Source organism: Cebus imitator, unplaced genomic scaffold (genome assembly GCF_001604975.1).
Source record: "Cebus imitator isolate Cc_AM_T3 unplaced genomic scaffold, Cebus_imitator-1.0 Scaffold48, whole genome shotgun sequence".
Classification (NCBI taxonomy): domain Eukaryota; kingdom Metazoa; phylum Chordata; class Mammalia; order Primates; family Cebidae; genus Cebus; species Cebus imitator.
Genome location: NW_016107363.1, coordinates 8,021,061 through 8,042,754, shown reverse-complemented (window position 1 = coordinate 8,042,754; position 21,694 = coordinate 8,021,061). Strand labels below are relative to the sequence as shown.

Here is a 21,694-nt window from a genome sequence, read left to right as displayed (position 1 = left end):
TGTATTAAACACATGGATAAATGAATAAAGCCCCTTTCATTGGTGCCCTTGAGGACCCAAGATTAATGTCAGAAGGACCAATGACCAATGGGAGTGAACTAAAAATGCAATCGATTAGGAGAGGAACAAAGAGAGGGCAAAATGGGAGTAAACAAGAGTGGCAAAGACATACATATGGTGAGCACGGTGGCTCACACCTATAATCCCGGCACTTTGGAAGGCTGAGGGGGAGCGAATCACGAGGTCAAGAGTTCGAGATCAGCCTGACCAACATGGCGAAATGCTGTCTCTACTAAAAATTCAAAAAATTAGCTGGGCATAGTGGTGGGAATCTATAATCCCAGCTACTCGGGAGGCTGAGGCAGGAGAATTGCTTGAACCTAGGAGGCAGAGGTTGCAGTGAGCTGAGACCGCACCACTGCACTTCAGCCTGGGTGACAGAGTAAGACTCTATCTTAAAAAAACAAAAAAACCCCACATACATATATACTGTATACACACACACACACACACACACACACACACACACACACACACATATAGAGTTGACTCTCAGTCGCAGTAGTATGTTCTATTAAGTCATCATGAACACTGAGTTAATGAATATTAAACCATTGCTCCTGGGGGAATGCAGGGCTAAGTTTCTGTGAGTATATATACACACACACATACATACATACATACATACATACATACATACACACACACACACATGTATTAAGTCAAGGTCTTGCTCTGTTGTCCAGGCTGGAGTGCAGTGGCACAGTCACTGCTCACTGTAGCCTCAATCTCCTGGGCTCAAGTGATCCTCCCACCTCAACCTCCTGAGTAGCTAGGAATACAGGCATGCACCACCATGCCCCACTGATTTTTTTATTTTTATTTCTAGCAGAGACGAGGTCTTGCTATGTTGCCCAGGCATGGTTGCAATATTTTTGTCAATACATAACATTGTTTTATGTGTATTTCTGCCTAACGATACCTTATTTAATACATATTGTTGATTCATTAGCATTGAACTCATGGCCAACGACACCATAACTCACGTTTGAATGAAGCTTATCTAACACATGTATTTTCTCTGAAAGGCATATCATAGCCCTCTTGTGCTAAGAATTACTAGACAGCATTTCAGCATTGTGCTTGAGAACATTCTTACACACTGAAATCACCAACAAATAACACAATGTGAACAACATGGCACTAAACAAACCACAAAGAGGATACTTGTGTACAGTACGGGAGCCAGAACAAGAAGGCAGTGTATCACCTTGTTCATCTTCTGCTGGCAACGTGCAGAAGAGGGCTCAAATATTTTGCTGCTCTGCATGTGTCTGTGAATGACTGCACAAGTGCCATGAGTATTAATTCTGGGGTGAGAAATAGATTTTAGAGAGCAGGCAAATTTAAGATATGAAATCATGAATAATAGGCCAGGCGCGGTGGTTCACGCCTGTAATCCCAGCACTTTGGGAGGCCGAGGCGGGTGGATCACGAGGTCAAGAGATCGAGACCATCCTGGTCAACACGGTGAAACCCCATCTCTACTAAAACTACAAAAAATTAGCTGGGCATGGTGGCGCGTGCCTGTAATCCCAGCTACTCAGGAGGCTGAGGCAGGAGAATTGCCTGAACCCAGGAGGCGGAGGTTGCGGTGAGCCGAGATCGTGCCATTGCACTCCAGCCTGGGTAACAAGAGCGAAACTCCGTCTCAAAAAAAAAAAAAAAAAAAAAAAAAAAAAAAAAAAAAAAAAAAAAAAAAAAAAAAAAGAAATCATGAATAATGAGGATCTCGTGTGTGTGTGTGTGTGTGTGTGCATGCACGCGCACACACATGTGTTTGGATAGATGGATGGAGATAGATAGGTTTAAAAAAAGAAAATAAATGTATGAAATGAAGAAATGAGTATTTCATCCAAAAGAGCTCTGTAGCTCACAGTGGGAGGCAGGCCCTTGCACAGAGCAGGGAGAATGGGGCCACCCATGGAACTGCATCCCTCTCCCTACATCCTTTTTAGTCTGAGAGACCCAAAGACACTTCAGGCAGGGCTAGCTAGCTAATTTGCAGGACCTGACACAAAATAAAAATGTGGGGCCCTTTGTCCGAAAAGTACTGTTTTGAGATGACTATTGTAGAGCATTAAACCAGGCACATGGCCCTTCTGAATGAGGACCCTGTGCTGGCCCAGGTTGCAGGCCGGGGAAGCTGGCCCTGGCTTTAGGTCTGCAGGGAGGCCTGACTCTGGTGAGGACATGTGAGTAGACCAGAGAAGGAGACTCATATTCTCTACGCTACACTTGTGTGCCCAAAGTCTTAGATCTCAGGTTAATGCCTCAGACTGGGCCTTCCCCCAAACACCAACCCGGGTCACACAACAGACAGAGGCCTGATTTCTCCTCCTTCAATGAGGACCCAAGTAGCCCCAAAGGACAGCAAATGCCACAACAACAGTAAAAGCTGACTGGGCAATTTCTATCTAAAATAAAGAACAGTGTCCCAGTTTTTCCCTCTTTCCCAGGGAACCAGAATACATAATTTGCTTCTGTGTGTCCCCTCTGTCTCGACACACACACACACACACACACACACACACACACACACACACACACACACAGAGAGAGAGAGAGAGAGAGAGAGAGAGAGAGGAGAGAGAGGGAACCCCAATCCCAAGTTTCCTGAAGGCAATACTTTTGCTGAATTGCCTACAATTCAGTCATGCTCCAAGGTACAGAATGGAGGTAGGGGTGAGGAAGAGGAATTAAAATAAGATGCCATCACATCCTGGGATTGGCAAAATTGAAAAGCCTGGTAATATGGTTTGGAGAAATCAGGGCTCTCATACGAGGCTGGAGGGAGAGTCACAGATTGGAGAGCAACTTGACAGCTTCCAGGCAAGCTGAAAATATACATGTCTTACTGCTCAGTTTTCTACTTTTAGGGAGATACTCTAGAGTATGTCTTGCCCAAGGGCGCTTGTAGACATGTCCAGGATGTTTTTAATAGCAAAGGACTGGAAATAACAGAAACATTCACTAGTGGGAAAAAGAAATATAGGACACGCACCAACATTCTCGTCAGTCAAAACCAATCCGTCAGCTCAGCTCCCTCTTTCACAGACACCATCCTCACCCTCCTGCTGCACTTGGATTGTGACGCGCACATCGGCTGCAGCCCTGCTAGCTCACCTCCTGCCTGACCCTTGTTCGGATGAGCTGCATTTGTTTCCCTGTAGTTTATTTCAATCCAACCAGAATTATAAACACACAGGGCCTGCCTGCTTCCAGGCCAGTGGTTCTTGATATATATATTTTTAAACCTCAGGACTCTTTTATACTTTCAAAAATTAGTGAGGGCCCCAATGAGGTTTTGTTTATGTTGGTTTTATCTATCAAGATATACAATATCAGAAAATAAAACTGAGAAACTTCTTTTCGAGACAAGGTCTCACTCTCTCACCCAGGATGGAGTGCAGTGCCATGATCACTGTTCACTGTAGCCTTGACCTCCTTGGCTCAGGTAATCTTCCTGTCTCAGCCTCCCAAGTAGCTGGAACCAGGTGCATCCTACCATGCCTAGCTAATTTTTTTTGACACAGGGTCTATCTCTGTCACCCAGTCTGGAGTGCAGTGTTGCAATCTCAGCTCACTGCAACCTCTGCTTCCCCAGCTCAAGCTCTCCTCCCACCTCAGCCTCCCAAGTAGCTGGGACTACAGGCACATGCCACCATGCATAGCTAACTTTTTATTTTCCTTGGTAGAGATGAGGCTTTGCCAGGTTACCCAGGTTGGTCTCAAGCTCCTGGGCTCAGGCAATCCTCCCACTTTGGCCCCCGAAGTTTTGGGATTACAGGCATAAGCCACTACATCCAGCCTTTTAAAAAATTATTTGTAGAGATGGAATATGTTGACAGGATGGTCTCAAACTCATGGGCTCAAGTGATCTTCCCTCCTTGGCCTCCCAAAGTGCTGAGATTACAGGCATGAGCCACAGTGCCCGGCCGAAACTGAGAAATCTTAGAAATATTTATTCTTTTAAAAATAAACATATTACTTGTTAATCTGATTATCATATTTTAATAAAAATTGACTATATTTTCCAAAACACATGACAAACACATGACATTGTTCTATGTGTTGACTACTCTAATGCTTGGCTGCACAGAAGACAGCTGGATTCACACATCTACTCCTGCAATCAAGCTGCTATGATTTGTTATTTTGGTAGACACATACAAAGAACATCTGTTTTGTATTTATGTAGTCAGTATCCTCTAGGCCTTGGGGACTCCTAGGGCTGCTCAGATCACACTTTGAGAACCACTCTTTCAGACCACTCCGCCAAAGCTGTCATTCACACCAGTACAAGCATGTTACTTCCATTTCCTTCAAACCATCTCTGGCTCCTTTGGCTCACAGAGTTAAGTCCAAAATCTGCTCACAAAAGCTCTCCCATCTGGCCAGTCATGCATGTCCAAACTGCATTACTACGCTCTTTTATACACTGAATGCTCTGCCACTGCTGGGTACATAAGGATGACTGAACTCATCCCACTCATTCACGCGTTTGAGCCTCAACCTTCCTCCTGCCTGAAGGACTCCTATGCATCTTTTACAACCCAGTGCAAAGGTCACCTTCTCTAGGAAGCCTTCTCTGATTCACCCTTCCCTTAGAGTTTTCTTTTTTTAGGTATTTATGTTTTGAATATGTAATATACAAATGCACAGGATCAAATCCCAAACGGGTACAGGCACCAGATGATAAGTGGATCTTTCACATTCCAGCCATCGCTTCCTTCTGCATTCTTCCAGAGCTGCTCTAGACATAAACAAGCAGATCCTCAATTTTACCTAGTGCTAACACAATATAGGTACTGCTCTACACTTGCTTAACACTATATTTGGGAAAGACTTCCATGCTATCAAATAATCAATTTTTCAGTAGTTGCAAATTATGTTTTTAAAATATGCAATAACATATTTATTTAAGTCCCCATTGACTGAGTATGTATGTAGTTTGCAATCTTTTTCTGCAGCAAATGTCCTTCTACGTAAACCAGCCTACATGCATAAGAGACTGTGTAGCATTAATATCCAGAAACAGAACTGCTGGGGTCAAGGGAATATGTATTTGTAATTTTGTTAAACATTGCCAATTGGCCTACATAAAGCCTGCTCTAATTTATACCCCCCACTGGCCATGCATAAAAGGTTCTGTTCCCTCCTCAAATAGCATTAGCCAACTTTCTAATTTCTGCCAACGTGGTAGGTGAAAAATGATACCCTGGTCAAGTTTAAGCTGATATTTTTCTAATAAGATCAAATCTCTAGAGTTGTGCTGTCCAATATGGGAGCCACTATGTACATGTGACTGTTTAAATTCACGTTTCAATTAATCAATATCAAATAAAATTAAAAATGCAGCTCCTCAGCTTCACTAGCCACATTTCAAGTGCTCAGTAGCCCCCTGTGGCTAGTGGCCTCCATATGAGGCAGAGCAGATAGAAAACATTTCTGTCATCACAAGCAGCACTTACTGGTGTGCTGTGGACCCGCAGTGTCTGATGGCTACCTTGAGCCACATGTGGTCACTGACATTGAAATGTGGCTAGTCTGAATTGAGATGTGCTCTAAGTATACAATACTCACTGATGTTGAAGACTTGGCATGAAAAAGAGAATGTAAAACATCTTCTTAATAATTTTTATAGCCATTGCAGGTTGAAATGCTAGTATTTGGGCCAGGTGCGGTGGCTCACACCTATAATCCCAGCACTTTGGGAAGCCGAGGTGGGTGGATCACCTGAGGTCAGGAGTTTGAGACCAGCCTGGTCAACATGGTAAAACCTCATTTCTATTAAAAATATAAAAATTAGCTGGGAATAGTGGTGGGCACCTGTAATGCCAGCTACTCAGGAGGCTGAGGCAGGAGAATCACTTGAACCCAGGAGGTGGAGGTTGCAGTGAGCCGAAACTGTACTCCTGGACTCCAGCCTGGGTGACAGAGCGAGATTACGTCTCAAAAATAAATAAATAAATAAAAGAAAAGAAATACTAGTATTTGGATATACTGAGTTAAATAAAATATATTGTTAAAATTAACGTTGCCTGCTTCTTTTTACTTATTTTAATGTGGCCACTAGGAAACTTAAAATCACCAATATGGCTCACATTCTACTTCTTTTTGAGATAGAGTTTTGCTCTTGTTGCCCAGGCTGGAGTGCAATGGCACAATCCTGGCTCACTGCAACCTCCGCCTCTGGGTTCAAGCAATTCTCCTGCCTCAGCCTCCCAAGTAGCTGAGATTACAGGCCAGTATCACCATATCCAGATAATTTTGTATTTTTAGTAGAGACAAGGTTTCACCATGTTATCCAGGCTGATCTTGAACTCCTGACCTCAGGTAATCCACCCACCTTAGCCTCCCAAAGTGCTTTGATTACAGGCATGAGCCACCACACCAGCCAACATTCTACTTCTATTGGACAACACTGCTTCGGAGGGCACAGTGCTGTGGAGGCCTGGATTTTAGCATCTAGAAATAAATGAAGTTATTTGCTTATGCACTGTTGGTGGGAGTGTAAACTAGTTCAACCATTATGGAAAACAGTGTGGCAATTCCTGAAAGATTTAAAAACAGAAATATCATTTGACCCAGCAATCCCATTACTGGGCATATACACAAAGGAATATAAATCATTCTGTCATAATGACACAAGAACACGTATGTTCACTGTAGCACTATTCACAACAGCAAAGACATAGAATCAACCTAGATGCCCATCAATAGCAGACTGAATTTAAAAAAATGTTGTACATGTACAACATCGAATACTATGCAGCCACAAAAAAGAATGAGATCATGTTTTTTGCAGAAACATGGATGAAGCTGGAGTCCATTATCCTTAGCAAACTAATGCAGGAACAGAAAACCTAATGCTGTATAGCTCTCAGCCTATAAGTGGGAGCTAAGTGATGAGAATACATGGACAGATAGAGGGGAACAACACACACTGGGGCCTACCAGAGGGTGGAGGGTGGGAGGACAGGGAACATCAGGAAAAATAACTAATGGGTACTGGGCTTAATCCTTGGTGATGAAATAATCTACACAACAAACCCCCATGACACAAGTTTACCTATAAAACAAACCTGCACATGTACCCCTGAACTTAAACTAAAAGAATGAAGGAAGTATAGTTATCATTGCAATAAAGAAAAAGAGACTTCCTGACATCTCTTTTTCCTCCTCACCCTTCCCTGCCCCAGGCAGACAGACTGGGCAACAAAAGGAGAAAGGGCTTTAATAATCTTGATGACGAAGGATAAACCCTGAGCCAAACCAGTATACTTCCCACCTGAGCGGCCACAGGCAGACACCAGTGACCCTGAGCAGGGACTGATTTCCTGGTGGCTGTTAAAACAATGCACCACAGAACAAAGTGCCTTCAAAACTAAGAATAGAAGAACAGCTCCAAATAAGATTTCCAGGACTCCACGGGAACAAATTCCTCCCTTGCTCTGTCCATAATCCACCTTCCACCCACAGCTTGAGCAGCCTCAGCACAAATGTTCCCATCTCAGCAGTCCATATACACAGCTCTGGATGAGAACTGAAGGACAGAGTGGGAAGGGGAAACCCAGAGAAAGAGGGAGGTGACAAGCACTTTGTCCTAAGGGGCTCACACCGCAATGGTTCTGCAGTTGAGATGTAGCATATATTTCTGTCATCCATGTCTTTGGCTTCAGATGCAAGGGACAAGAAAACTCAGTTTTGCAACGTGATCCATAAAATGGATAAATCAGAATGGACACCGTATTCTGAAAAGGTACTGAGGGAATGAGACATAATTGTATCTGCTTGGGGGAAATGTTATTATAAAATTATCATTATTATTGTTATTAGCAGCTGTATGCCTTTGGGCAAGGTTTATAATCTGGTCTCAGTTTTATAATCCAGAAAATAAAGGGGTTGGATGACATGAGCTTTTCTATCTCATTCAGTTCAAAAATTCCCTGACCCTATGCACATGCAAACAAGGTATCATCAACACTGTCATCTTTATTCTCTCATTCATTTAGAAAACACGCATTGGGCAGCTAATACGAGTCAGACCCTGGACTTGACACCAGCATACAAATTCAGAAAAACACCACTTTGCTTCTGGAGTAATTTTTCAAGTGAGAGAAAGGATAAGGGAGAATAGATGGAGTGAAAATTTAGAGCAGAGTTCTTCACCAGGGGCCAGGGGGTGGTGACATTTTCACAACTGTGTGCAGTTTTCTAAGAGAACACTCAAAGATGCATGTAAACTCAGGAAGGCAGAGGGCTAGTGATTTAGTGAAACTATGAAAGGCCAAGTGCCATGCTGAATTCTTACTATGTGTAGGTGCTTGAAGAGTTGGTACCCAAAACAGTCTGCAAAGTGTACCAAGTGTACCTGGAAATACACACATAAGGGATTTGAACCTGTGGTTGGCTGGTGCAGGGCCTGCCTCTCTCCTCAGCATCAGGGATGGTCTCATAGCATGTGGCCTCTCCCTTTCTCATACCAGAAGGTTACAAGCATTTAACAGCTTTGCACTCATCTGACGTGAGCTTGCTGTATCTGCCCAAGAGGGCTGACAAAATGAAATAATCCCTGTGAAATACTCATCACTAGTCAGCACCCAAAAGGTACCAGTAGATTGTCATTCATCACATATTTATTTAGGATCTAATACATGCCAGGCTTTGGGACAGGTGTTCTTGTCACCTTCATCACTTACTGTTACTACCTTTAACATCCCCTGCCCCCCAGAAACATGCAGAGTGCTTCACACAATACACACTCAGTAAATGTGGGTTCAGTAAGTAAATGGTGATGATCTTGGTGGTAGATCAATTTATTCTTCAGCAAATATTTATGCCTTTCCCTGACCTCCCTGGCTTGATCCTGTGAGGTAGAAATAGTATACCAACTCTGAGCCTACAACTTTAGAAACATCACGTGTTTCTGCTTGCCCCACAAGAGAAGAATATACATGTGGGTAGCACTGTCCAGAATGAACCCATATAGGACAAACCGCACCAGCCCACCTGCACATTTATAAGCATAAGAATAAAGGCTTGTTATTATTTGCCACTGAGTTTGGGGGTAGCTGTTACTCAGCAAAACCTGACTCAGACAGTCTCCTTTACCCACCTCCAGAGGTTTCAAACAGGGAGAGTGGCCTGGCTTCTCTTACTTTTAAGGTGGAGTTTCAGAAATTGGGTCATTTTGTGTGTGGGTGTCTCTCTCTCCCATTTTCTCTGGGTTGGTAATGTTTCATTTAAAGAAGATAGGAGGGGCTACAAAAACCCATATTTTGGTCAGTTTGGCACCTGGCACAGAATCCAGTGCAAAGACGGTTCTCAGGCAGTGCCTGATTGATGGAAAGATGGGATGAGGACAGTCAAAATCCCTAGAGGCAACAACCTGGGCCTCAGATGCTCAGAGCCACTGGTTCTTGTGGTTCCCAAAGCGTGGAGAGTGAACCCCATTGGTGACATAATGATATATCATCTCAGACCATATGCAATAGACCTGTATGTATTTATAATAATGTATTTTAGGAAACACGTTTCCAACCTGTGATTTCAGCACTATTACTGCTTAGGATGCTCCTAAGTCTAAAAAATAAAAAGAACCAAAACCCAAACCTAAAAAGTCAAAAATAAAAAGTAAGTAATTTAAAGAAATATGGTAACAGAAAAATACTAGTATCGGTCGTATGTGGATATGAAAAATGTGAGTGAAATTTGGGAAACACTGATCTATTTCAAGTCTCTTTTTCCTAAAAATCACAATCATAATCATGGTGAGCATTTTTGAGCACTAACGAGATATGCTGTTTGAAGCGCTTCAATTACTGATACCCAGTGAGGCAGATGCTATCAGCATCTTCATCCTGCAGGTGAGGTAACTGAGGCCCAGAGAGGTAAGGAACTTGCACAAGGTCACAGAGTAAGTAACAGTGAGAATTTGACTTCAGGCTGTCAACCTCCAGGATCTCAGCTCTTGATAGCTATGTCGAATGGTTCTGCTTGGAAAACCTGGTACTGGGGAAGTTTAGCATTGCCCAGCATTAACTGCAAAACTGAAGATTTGATCCTCAGACTCCTGACTCCTAGCCCAGTGCTCTCGTCCCTGCTACACAAGGAATATGGTGGAGAGAACACCTGGGGTTTATGGCAGGGGTTGGGTGGGGTCTGTAAGAGGAAAGGGGAAAGGGAGAGAGGTGAGAAGCACTACAAGGAAGACTTGGAAGGGCAGAGATGGGGAAACAGGGATCTGTCATGGGTTATTTCAAGGCTGTCAAGCTGAGGCACATGCCCAAAAGGTGTAGAGAAGCTAGAAAATGGACAGAAACATTCAGAAAAAGAGGGATGGCAGAGCAAGGGTTGACACACAGGAACTGCTTCCCAAGAGAACTGCCCATCCTGGCCAGTATCAGGAACCAGTTTCCCTAAGTGACATCCACCTTGTCTATATTTAGGTCCTAAAGCCACCCATTGTTTCTGTCCTGGTGCACAGCTGGGGTCACCACTCTGACCTTGCCCGCTCCAAGTCACACATCTGAGTGTTCCATCAAGAGAGGCCTTTTTAGGATCTGGTTTGAATCAACTTCCCCTTCCATGGCTCCTATTGGTGTCCTGGGAAAGCTGTAAAAACATGGCTAGAATAGCGGCTTTAAAATGCAGTCTTGACCTTCCATCAAATATGCTGCCTCCTTCCCTCCAGAAAATCAAACTACGTCCATGTTTACCTCAGGACATAGGTGCCAGAGCCCTGCTGTTGCTAAGCCCTTACACACTAAGGTCTGAGCTACTCCAGAGGCTAAATGGGGAGGATCACTTTAGCCCAGGAAGTCAAGGCTGCAGTGAGCTCTGTTCATGCCAACTTTCATACTTGGAAGGCTCAAAATTTATTCTTCATCGAGAGCAAACAGTGAGGTGAATGAGATGGGAAAAGGCTGAAATTAAACAGTCACATCATTTGACTTTGAAGTAGAGCAGATGAGAAAACTATTCTTGACTTTTTGTGCAAGATAGTTGCATAGTTTAGATTCATATCTGAGCTAAAATGAGTTTAGAGATATCTGTTTTGACAAGTGGGGAAACTGAGTCCAGAGAAAGTACTAACTTGTCACAGGTGCGTCTTACTTAGGCACTCACTGGACCACAGCAAACATTCACCAAAATGGGATAACTTACCTAATCACTGGAAAGCAAAGTGTTTCTACAGATGCTGTGCGTAATCGGGGTTCTGAGAAGCATCCTGCATTAAAGTATTACATAGCGCCTAATGGCTGAAAACATCATTTTTCTGAATCCATTTTTCCTGGGTTTGAAACCTGATGTGCTACTTAACCATGGAGGTGACCTTGGGCAAATTATTTATCGTCTGTAAATCTCAGTTTTGCCATCTGCAAAACATGAATAATAATAATAACCAATCCCTACAGTCTTGTAAGAATTTCATGAGCAAATATGAGTAGTGTTTAGATAAGCATCTAATAAATGTAAGCTATTATCCGATTATAATGTTATTAACATTGCATTAACTATCACTGACGTGCAATCAATCATTTTAAATGTTGTCAACTTTCATACTTGAAAGGCTCAAAATTTATTCTTCATCAGGAGAGCAAATAGTGAGGTGAATGAGATGGGATAAGCTGAAATTAACCCAGTCACATCAAAATATTAAAAATATTCATCTGGGTGGGGTGCAGTGGCTACTATCTATAATCCTAGCACTTTGGAAGGCCAAGGCGGGAGGATCACTTAAGGCCAGGAGTTTAAGACCAGCCTGGGCAACATCGCAATACTTGGTCTTGGCAGAAAAGTTAAAAATTAGCTGGGTGTGGTGGTACACACCTGCAGTAATAGCTACTCAGGAGGCTGAGGTGAGGATTGCTTGAGCCCAGGAATTCAGGACTGCAGTGAGCTATGACTGTGCCACTGCACTCCAGCCTGGGCGACAGAACAAGACCCTGTCTCCTTTAAAAAAAAAAAAAAAGTATGTCTAAACAACGTCAACAAAACAAAAAGGCAACACAAAGAATGGGAGAATATATTTGCATATAATATATCTGAAAAGAGATTAATATTCAGAACACATAGAGAACTCCTAAAACTCAACAACAAAAAAATAAGCAACCCAATTCAAAAGTGAGCAAAGGACTTGAACAGACATTTCTGCAAAGAAGACATACAAATGGCCAATAAACACATGAAACGATGCTCAACATCACTAATCACCAGAGAGATTCAAATCAAAACTACAAGGTGATACCACTTCACACCTATTAGAATGGTTACTATTGAAAAAAATTCAAACTTAGAAGCGTTGGTGAGGATGTGGAGAAAGTGGAACACTTGTGCCCTGAAGGTAGGAATATAAAATGGTATAGTCACTGTGGAAAACAGTTTGGTGGTTCCTCAAAACATTAAAAATAGAATTACTGTATGTTCTAGCAATTTTGAGTATATACTTCTGGGTATATACTAAAAAATAAATAAAATAAAAGCAGATGGCAGGAGTGTAGACTAGTACAACCACTACGGAAAACAGTCTGGAGATTCCTTAAAGACTTAAAAGTAGAACTACCACTTCATTCAGCAATTGCACTACTGCGTATCTACCCAGAGGAAAAGAAGTCATTATACAAAAAAGATGCTTGCACACGCATGTTTATAGCAGCACAATTCGCAATTGCAAAATTATGGAACAAACCCAAACACCCATCAATCAATGAGTGGATAAAGAAACCGTGGTATATTTACACAATGGAATACTACTCAGCTATAAAAAGGAATCAATTAACCTCATTTGCAGCAACCTGGATGAGACTAGAGACTATTATTCTAAGTGAAGTAGCTCAGGAATGAAAAACCAAACATTGTATGTTCTCACTGATATGTGGGAGCTAACCTATGAGGACACAAAGGCATAAGACTTTGGGGACTTGGGGGGAAGGGTAAGAGGGGGGTGAAGGACAAAAAACTACAAATAGGATGCAGTATATACTGCTTGGGTTGTGGGTGCAACATAATTTCACAAATCACCACTAAAGAACGTGCTCAGGTAAGCAAATACCACCTGTACCCCAAAAACTTATGGAAAAAAATTGAAAGCAGGGTCTCAAGAGGTAATTGTACACCCATGTTCACGGCAGCATTATTCACAATAGCTAAAACATGAAAGCAACCCAAAGTCCATCCAAGGATGGATAAGCAAAATGTGGTATATCGCTGTTAATATTAATTGACAAAAAAAAAAAAAACTGTTTAATATAGGGCATACAGTAAACAGCTCTCAAATCTTTCAGCCTTGTAATACAAACGGTCATTTTCAATCACCGTTAGAATAACGAAATGCAAAATATGTACTATATATAATTATGCAACAGTGTAGTATATTCACAGAGAAATTGAGTATTTGTTTCTCTGTTACTTTCAGAGCTCCATACAATATTACCACCATATACAATAATGGAATATTCTTCAGCCTTAAAGGAAAAGTATTCTGACACATGCTACGACATGCATAAATCTGGAGGACATTATGCTAAGTGAAATAAGCCAGTCAAAAAAAGACAAATACTCTTTGACTCTACTTAGATGAGATAGAGTAATCAAAATCATAGAGACAGAAAGTACAGTGGCGGTTGCCAGGGGATCAGGGCAGGGAAGAATGGAGTTATTGTTTAATGGGTATAGAGTTTCAGTTTTGCAAGATGAAAAGAGTTCTAGAGATGGACAGCGGTGATGGTTGTACAACACTATGAATGTATTTAATACCACTAAACTACTTAAAAATAGTCAAGATGGTAAATTATGTGTTATGTGCATCTTACCACAATAAAAAAAATTGAAAAAAAAAGTATGTCTAGAGTGGTCATGCACAAGAGCTGGAATTAGGGTTACAGAAATCAGTCCCAGGAATATAGCTCTGATGAGAAGGATAGAAAAAGCAATGGACATGGCCTTTAAAAAACAGTTTTGGCAGACTGGGTATAGTGGCTCGTGCCTCTAATTCTAGCATTTTGGGAGGCTGAAGCTTGAGCTCGAGGAGGATTGGTTGAACTCAGAGTTTAAGACCAGCCTGAGCAACAGAGTGAGACCCACGTATCTACAAAAATGAAATAATTAACAGGGCATGGTGATGTATGCTTTTAGTACCAGCTACTCAGGAGGCTGAGGCAAGAGGGCTGCTTGAGCCCAGGCAGTCAAGGTTGCCGTGAGCCGTGATTGCGCCACTGTATTCCAGCCTGATGACAGGGCTAGACCCTGTCTCAAAAACAAAAACAAAACAAAACAAAAATCAATTTTGGCTTATCCAAAACTTTAACAACTATCCCCCTCCCCCTAAAAAAAACCACAAATAAATAAAAGGGATAGGGAAAGCAACCTTCAGAGCTGCTAACCATTCTTCAACCTATGGAAACATAACACTTCCAGCCACTCCTTCCAAAAGAACACAAACTAAACAACGATGTTCTTATGAGAACGGTATTGAGTCTGAGTCTCCACTGATACTATCTGACTTCATTCTCCCAATAATGAACAGACTCAAAACACCAGGATCATTTTGTTGATCTGGTGGGAAACCTACAAAACAGTTGTTCCAAGCAGCATGAACTTCTAAATCTGAGTTTAGCCGTCTTCCAATCTAAAGAAAACGATCTTGGAAATTCACTTTGTGATTAGATAGCAACAACAAAACAGAAGGCGGATGCATTCTTCTTTTCTCTCTTTTCCTTCCCATTAATTAAAACCACCCTCTTGCAAAAATGAAAACAGTAACATTGCAGAGCAGAGTGTGAAAAGCCCTCTCCCTTTGCTCCCCTCCAATCACGTATGCTAAAGGAAGCCTGACAGCTACGCATGCCACTCAGCTCACCCTGGCACCCAAGCAAAGCCATCTGCGTTCCTAAACACAGCCACACCACGCTCTTCTGATTCATACTAAAGTGAGGCGGGAATCTGGCTCCATCATCCTAGGTGCTTTTAACAGCAACTCTCTGCTCAGGGTCTTGAAAGGTAAAAACGACACCGTGTCCTCCCACACCTCAGATCCTGAAACTGCCCCACAGGGCTCGGGTGGGAGTTGAGAGCCAGTGGTCCATCCCAGGCTCAGCAGCAGGGGGCTTACCTGCGCAGGCAGAAAGAGGCAGCACCACACCATGGGGCGCTCCGACCTCATCCACCCGGACTTGTCGGCTCCTAACTGCAGTGGAGCCCTGTGCACAGGATTCTCTGAGCAGGGCTGAGCATGGTTTCCCTAAAGGAACTCCTCCCCGCCACTTGGGCTGCATGACAGGAAGTGACAGGGGCCATCAGTTACAAGTGTCACAGGCTGAGAGCTGCACCAGTCGAGAGCTCCCCACCTCTGGCGGTTTCCTTGCCTGCTACTGCTGCTTCTTCAGAGCCCTTTTTGGGCATTCAAAGGCACACCAGAAATTCAGTTTCTGGCTGATAATCCTTAGCCTGTAAGATACAAACAGTGCTCACTGGTCCCCCCCAAAAGCAACGTGAAGCATCCCATCAGCTAAAGTGGGTGTGCTGCCTGGAGCTTTGCAGACCCAACCAAACATCAGGGTGAAATAAAAAGAAACATCATTAGGAGAAGGGACACTGGGAGGAGAGTCTGGGGTCTCCAAAGAGGAATCAACGATCTGCTTGAACTTTACCAAGAATCAGTAGCCCTGCCCGGAATACATAGCCCAGACTGAGTCCCACTTCAAAAGCAACTACACACCCATCCATTTCTTTCTTTTTGTCTCACGCAAACCTGGCATCTTCCCTTCAGAGCCCTTTCAAAGTAGCTGCTTCTGGAAACCTCCCTTTCAAATGTCGAATGTCCCTTTGACATGGATAACAAGCGGTCTTCCTGGTCTCCTCAGAGCTATTATGGAAATAATTCATGGCTGACATTTCTTGTTTTATGAAGTGGGGATCTCACCAGAATGAACGTCTTGCCTTATAAAAAACCCAGACCTCTTGGGTGAGGTAGACTGTCTCATAGGAAGCTACAAGGTTTCAGATGAAAACTATGCCTGGCTCACTCCATCCCCACAAATAAACCAACACTCTCACCCTCCTTGCACATTGGCAGCGGGTCTCAAACTCAAGGAGACATAACTCCAGTGCAGTTCTCAATTAATATTTATTTCTTGTAATTATCGAATGGGGTAGTATCTGACTTGCAAAAATCTTCCTAATTACAAATTTTAGCTGCTAAGATTTAGCCCAGGGTTTCCTGAGGCCTTCTTACAAATGCACAGATTTTTAAGAGCCTTTCTCTGTCTCAGGCCTGAGTAAAGTCAGAGCACCCAGCAAAGACAGCGGGTTCATTTAAACAACAAGCTTCTGGTCTAACAGAAGGAGATTAAATCCAAGACTTTTATGAGAAGGCAGGCTGTCTCCATTCACGTTGCCAGGAATCTGCAAAAAGTGCTGAGGGGTCCAGGAAATAAGTGAGCTTGGCAAATGCATTTTTCATGGGGACAAAGTCTGAGAAGGCTTCTCAGAGCAAGAGACACATGGGTAGCGTTCTGACGGGTGTTCCAGGCAGAAGAACTGGCAAACTCAACAGCAAGGCAGTACAGAGAACTACAGGGTACTCTGGAAGAAATGTAAGTACTTTAATGCGTCTGGAGGCTGCTCTGACAGGCTTGGGGCTTCCTTCAAAAAGTGTGAGGGAATCACACCTGCTTAGAGAAAGGAGGAAGTGAAATCACTGTAAAAAGGCTTAGGCCTTTTAGGCAAGCATCTGGGTCACCATGGAGCTAGCACCTGGAAGCACTCAGTAATGAGTGTCAGATCAAATGGCAGTGTCCACCAAGAGGCAGGTTTTGGATTGTCCTTGGGATCCCCTATTTCCTAAAGCCTGACTCCCCACAAAGCAAGCTGGTTAAGTGGTGGCTGGTGGAGGGAGAAGGGCAAGTACTCCTAAGGCCTCCTGTTCCAGCCTCCCACACAGGAAGGGTCCTGAAATTGAACAGGCCAGCAAACAACTTGAGATTAGCCAGCTTTGGGGACAACTCAGCTGAGGAAGAAAGCCAGTGCCCTGGGAAATGATGGAGGCTCCATCACCAGCCACTCCTCTCTTTTTCCCCCGACAAGCCACTTCGAAGAGTCCCAGCAGCCAAGGCCAGCCTCACCCCAGTGAGGACTGGAAACATGAGATGACCACAGTATACTACGTTTTATTTCTTTGGCGGGGGGGAAGGGAACATTCACATGAACAAATCCTAGAATGATTCAACCTGACTTCCGGCTGCTGACTGAATGGGAAAGAAGAACTGAAACCCGTGGGCTGCAGCACTTCGTGGAAGAGGTGAAACTTGAGGGCCTCCAGGGCAGGTAGCAGTGGAGCAGGGAGGGAGAAAGGAAGGGGCAGAGACAGGGCCAAGAGGCACCCTGGCAGGGGAGAGGGACGCAGCCTGCAAAAAGGAAGTCAAGAACAGGGCATGGCCATTTCCTCTGATGCCCTTGCTCTAACCAGAAGCAAGAACTCCCAGATTGAAATAGGTCCTTGAAGAAGGCACTTCAAGTAGAGAATTTCAACAGTAAGAGGCTCTGCTCCGCAAGGTCCACGTTCAATTTTGAGCTTTATAATGGGATATCAAAAGGAACAGGAGTTTTCTTTATGGCATATAGGATACTACCAAGTATTCAAACATGTTTTTGTATTGGTTTTTACATTTTAAAAGTAACATAGTGTCATTGTCACACATTCAAAGTCACACAGAAGTATATAAAGTAAAAAGTGAGTCTTCCCAAAGGCCCTGCTTTTTTTTTCTATCCAGATCCCTGGACACACTGGTGTTAAAAAGCGAGATGCAGACAGAGGTTCATAAACCCAAATGCATTTAGGACCAGGGGTCAGGTACCTGAAGGAAAAGGCCAGGTGTGCACTTGGGCACCACTGAGAGTTTTTGTCTTAGGTCAGTTCCAGCTTTTTGGGTTCCTAAGGGGTTATTGGCCCAGGGTGACCAGACATTTCAATTTTTTCAACAGAAGCCTGAAATTCAGGGTTTTATGTAAAATCTCTCAATTTGTAAATGCCCGGCAACTACTCATCACTGTAAGAAGCACTGTACAGGCCATGCAACACAGTTGCTGGCTACACTGGCCCGGAGGCCATCAGTTTGCACCCTCTGGTGGTAATCCTTCCAGACATTTCCTTCTGTCTAAAAGCACGAGTTGCTGGGTGTAACATCTTATTTTTTTTTCAGAAATACGATGATAACATTGTTCCACCACTTGCTTTTTTCATTTAACATCCAGGGCATCTTTCTCTGTCAGGCACATTTTCAACCTCTTAGTGCAGAGCATGCTATGATATGGAAGGAAATTAACTCACTTAGCCACCTGCCCTGTGGACATTTAGCAAATATGAAAGATACGCTTGAGATGTCACTTCTCATTGTTCATTCCTCTTACCTCTGCCAGTGTTGATAACTCACGATAAAAGTGCACCTGTGTGCGAATATTAAGATATCACACAGCCACAATTACTGAAACCAGAGTGACCGGTTTATATTTTCATATGAGCACTTACCATGTATTTTCCCATGTGATCCTCATGATGGTCCCAAACTAGGCCTTATTATCGCTCTTTGCAGATTAAAAAAAACTGAGCCTCAAAAAGATGGTGTGTGCCTACCCGTGGCACGTGATCTAGAGGTGGCAAGCTTACTTCAGAGCTCCTGCTGCAAGCATACAGCCCTCAGAAGAGACAGCCAGAAACCTGCTCTGGGTTATTCAAGAATCTGATATGTCAGAGTGCAAACCACTAGAGAAGGTTCATAAACAATGGGACGATTCACTTGCCTCTTGGAAAGAAAAGCCTCATTTTAAAGCCCTTCTTCATACTCATCCAAAATAAATTCTATATAGATTGGAGAGAAATGTTAAAAAGGAAAAAAAAAAAAGTAAAATTCTGGGGGTGTAGGTTCTTAGGGTATGGTATTTTTCTTTCGGTGTATAGAGCTGAATCATATATTTATACACAGGAAAATACCTACAAGGTGCCTACGATGCAAAAATGGACCCTGTTTTCCCACAGTTGGTTAAATAACCAAACTGGTAACAACTCCTCTTGCTGGGCTGTAAAGAGAGTAGCACCAAAACTGGGACCTAAGATGCCACCACAAGTGTCATGACATCACTAGAACCAGAACCATGTTTCCTGTGCTCTTGTTTGATATACCTGAGGGCATTTCCTGCTGAGAAGTTCCAAGCAATTTCCTCACCAAAGATATTATAAGAAACATACTTATCAGGGTTGTGAGACTTTCATTTACATAAAATATTTAGATTTTAGCAGAATTACTTCATTAAAAGTTGGCAATCAACGATGATTATTTCCATTTGAACTTTATCCTGATTCCTTAATGTCTTCCTTATTTGTACTTAACAAGCCAAAAATTTCACAAAACCTTACAGTTGAAAAGGGAATTTCAAGGTCTTTAAATATATCCCATTTGATGCTTCAAATTTTAAAATTTCACAAACTGAATGTAAAAATGGGTAGTAAAAAAACATCATGGCTCAGTACAGTGGCTCACACCTGTAATCCCAGTAGTTAGGGAGGCAGAGACATGAGGATGGCTTGGGCCCAGGAGTTCAAGATCTGCCTGGACAACATAGCGAGACCCCGTTCTGCACAAAAANAAAAAAAAAAAAAAAAAAAAAAAAAAAAAAAGGCTGGAAAAAATCTCAAATGGGATGGTAGCAGGGACCAAATTAAAATAGTATATTGCACACTGACTTAACCAAGTTTCCAACATCATAAGATTATTATTTCTCAGATCTTAGGTTTCTAAGGCTGTTGCCAATTTAGGTAAGACTAAGGAAAAACAAAAATTCATACTGTGGTCGAGGGGGGAGGTGTGACAATACCTTTGAGTGTTACTAGGTTGTCAGGGAGGCATTAAGCACAGCAAGCCAGTGACAAATAAAAAGAACATCAAAGTCGAGCCTGGAAGTTGCTCACAGTCATGCCTTTCTATTGACTGAATGTCTCCATCTGTTCCTCAGTGCTGGAAGGGTGGTTAATCCAAGTAAAACTTGAACAACTCCTCTGCCCGCTTCACCCCAAACTCTAGACAAATGCAGCACGGGTGTCCAGACACTTTCCCAGGCCAAGGCCTATTGGACTCAAGGTGGTTCAACTCAAGAGACTTTGACCATTTGAAAATGTTGTTGCTCTTGAAGAGCCCTGCTTAGTATCCCAGATCAAGATTATAAAATGAGGAGAAGAATGTGTGAGCAGACCTGGCTGTCCAAGGTCAAGAATGAATAAACAGAAGAGTCTTCATCTATGGTTTCAACACAGAAACTAAAAATAAATGATGCTGGAACATGGAAGTCTCAACGATTGCTAGTCATGGCTAATCTTGAGTGCTTATCTTACTGGTTTTGTTACGGGCAATCGCCTGAGCTCTGTATTTATTCTCTCTAAACAAATCTGAATTTTTATAACTAGATTCCTCACATTATTTTGGCAACTGATACATGGGCAGCTACTTCTAAAAGTGAATGCAAAAAAAAAAGGAAAGCCATCTTCTGACGTATTATGTGAAGCAGCCACTGGCTTGGTTGTTGCGGTTCTGCCTCCTTGACCAACACAAGCAGCAAGGGCCGCCTGAAGAATTTCTGCATGAAGCAGACGGGCCACGTGCAAATAAGCTCATTCAATTTATTTCTTAGAAACATGAACACCCTGGGTGTAGCTTTTTCAAGAAACTGTCAAGTCCTCTTCCTTACACTGTCAGTTAAAAGTGAAACTCCTATCTGTGGGTTACTGACCTCTGCCCAATTTTCAGGAAGAAAAAAAAGTTTAAAAACTGATTAGCTGATACCTATCAGCCAAAGGGCTTCCTTACTTGGAAATGAGACTTACTATTTGGCATTGTACTGTCAAAGATAGTTAGAAGTGGAAAATCTGAATATGGGGGTGGGGGTGGTATTTCTGACACTTACATGAATACTCAGGAGGGTTTTAAAAAGTAATTTGCCTATATCAAAAAACAACTCTTGATACACTGAATTTCCAAGTTAAAAATATATAACAGAAGCAGGAATCGTTTTTATTAAAAAGTTTCTCACCATTATTTTGACTTCAGATAACTCTTTAGGGATAATTTCTGGGAACAAACATCTGGCTGGAATAGTTAACAGCAAATTAATATTTGGGTTCTGTGATTTTTGGCTCTGCCACTTACTAGTTGAATGACCTGGTAAGTCACTTCTTAATTTCCTGGATCTTTAGTTTCCTCATCTGTAAAACAGGAATAATGACTCCTTTATCCCTAGCAGGGTTGCAGAAAGGATGGTAGGATAATAACTGACATATGTATTTAAAAGCAGAACAGGCCAGGCACAGTGGCTCACGCCTGTAATCCCAGCACTTTGGGAGGCCGAGGCTGGATGATCGCCTGAGGTCAGGAGTTGGAGACCAGCCTGGCCAACATGGTAAAAACCCATTTCTACTAAGTAAATAAATAAAATTAGCTGGGCCTGGTGGCACATGCCTATAATCCCAGCTACTTGGGAGGCTGGGACAGGAGAATCACTTGAACCCAGGAAGCTGAGGTTGCAGTGAGCCAAGATCGTGTCACTGCACTTCAGCCTGGGCAACAGAGCAAGATTCAGCTTA

General features: G+C 42.8%; 1 protein-coding gene across 4 annotated transcripts in view; it reads right to left on the bottom strand.

Annotated features, from left to right (window-relative positions):
* The window catches only part of ARHGEF3 (Rho guanine nucleotide exchange factor 3), a 285,595-nt gene that overhangs the window by 168,637 nt on the left and 95,264 nt on the right, over positions 1 to 21,694 (bottom strand). The window contains exon 1 of one of the 4 annotated variants that reach the window (XM_017527479.1): positions 15,179 to 15,336. The exons of 2 other annotated variants lie outside the window; for them this stretch is intronic. In XM_017527479.1, the coding sequence (XP_017382968.1) occupies positions 15,179 to 15,229 (51 nt within the window). In that variant the 5' untranslated portion in view covers positions 15,230 to 15,336. Of the gene's footprint in view, positions 1 to 15,178; positions 15,337 to 21,694 lie in introns of those variants that run through there. One more of the 4 variants, XM_037738104.1, reaches the window with a different exon arrangement.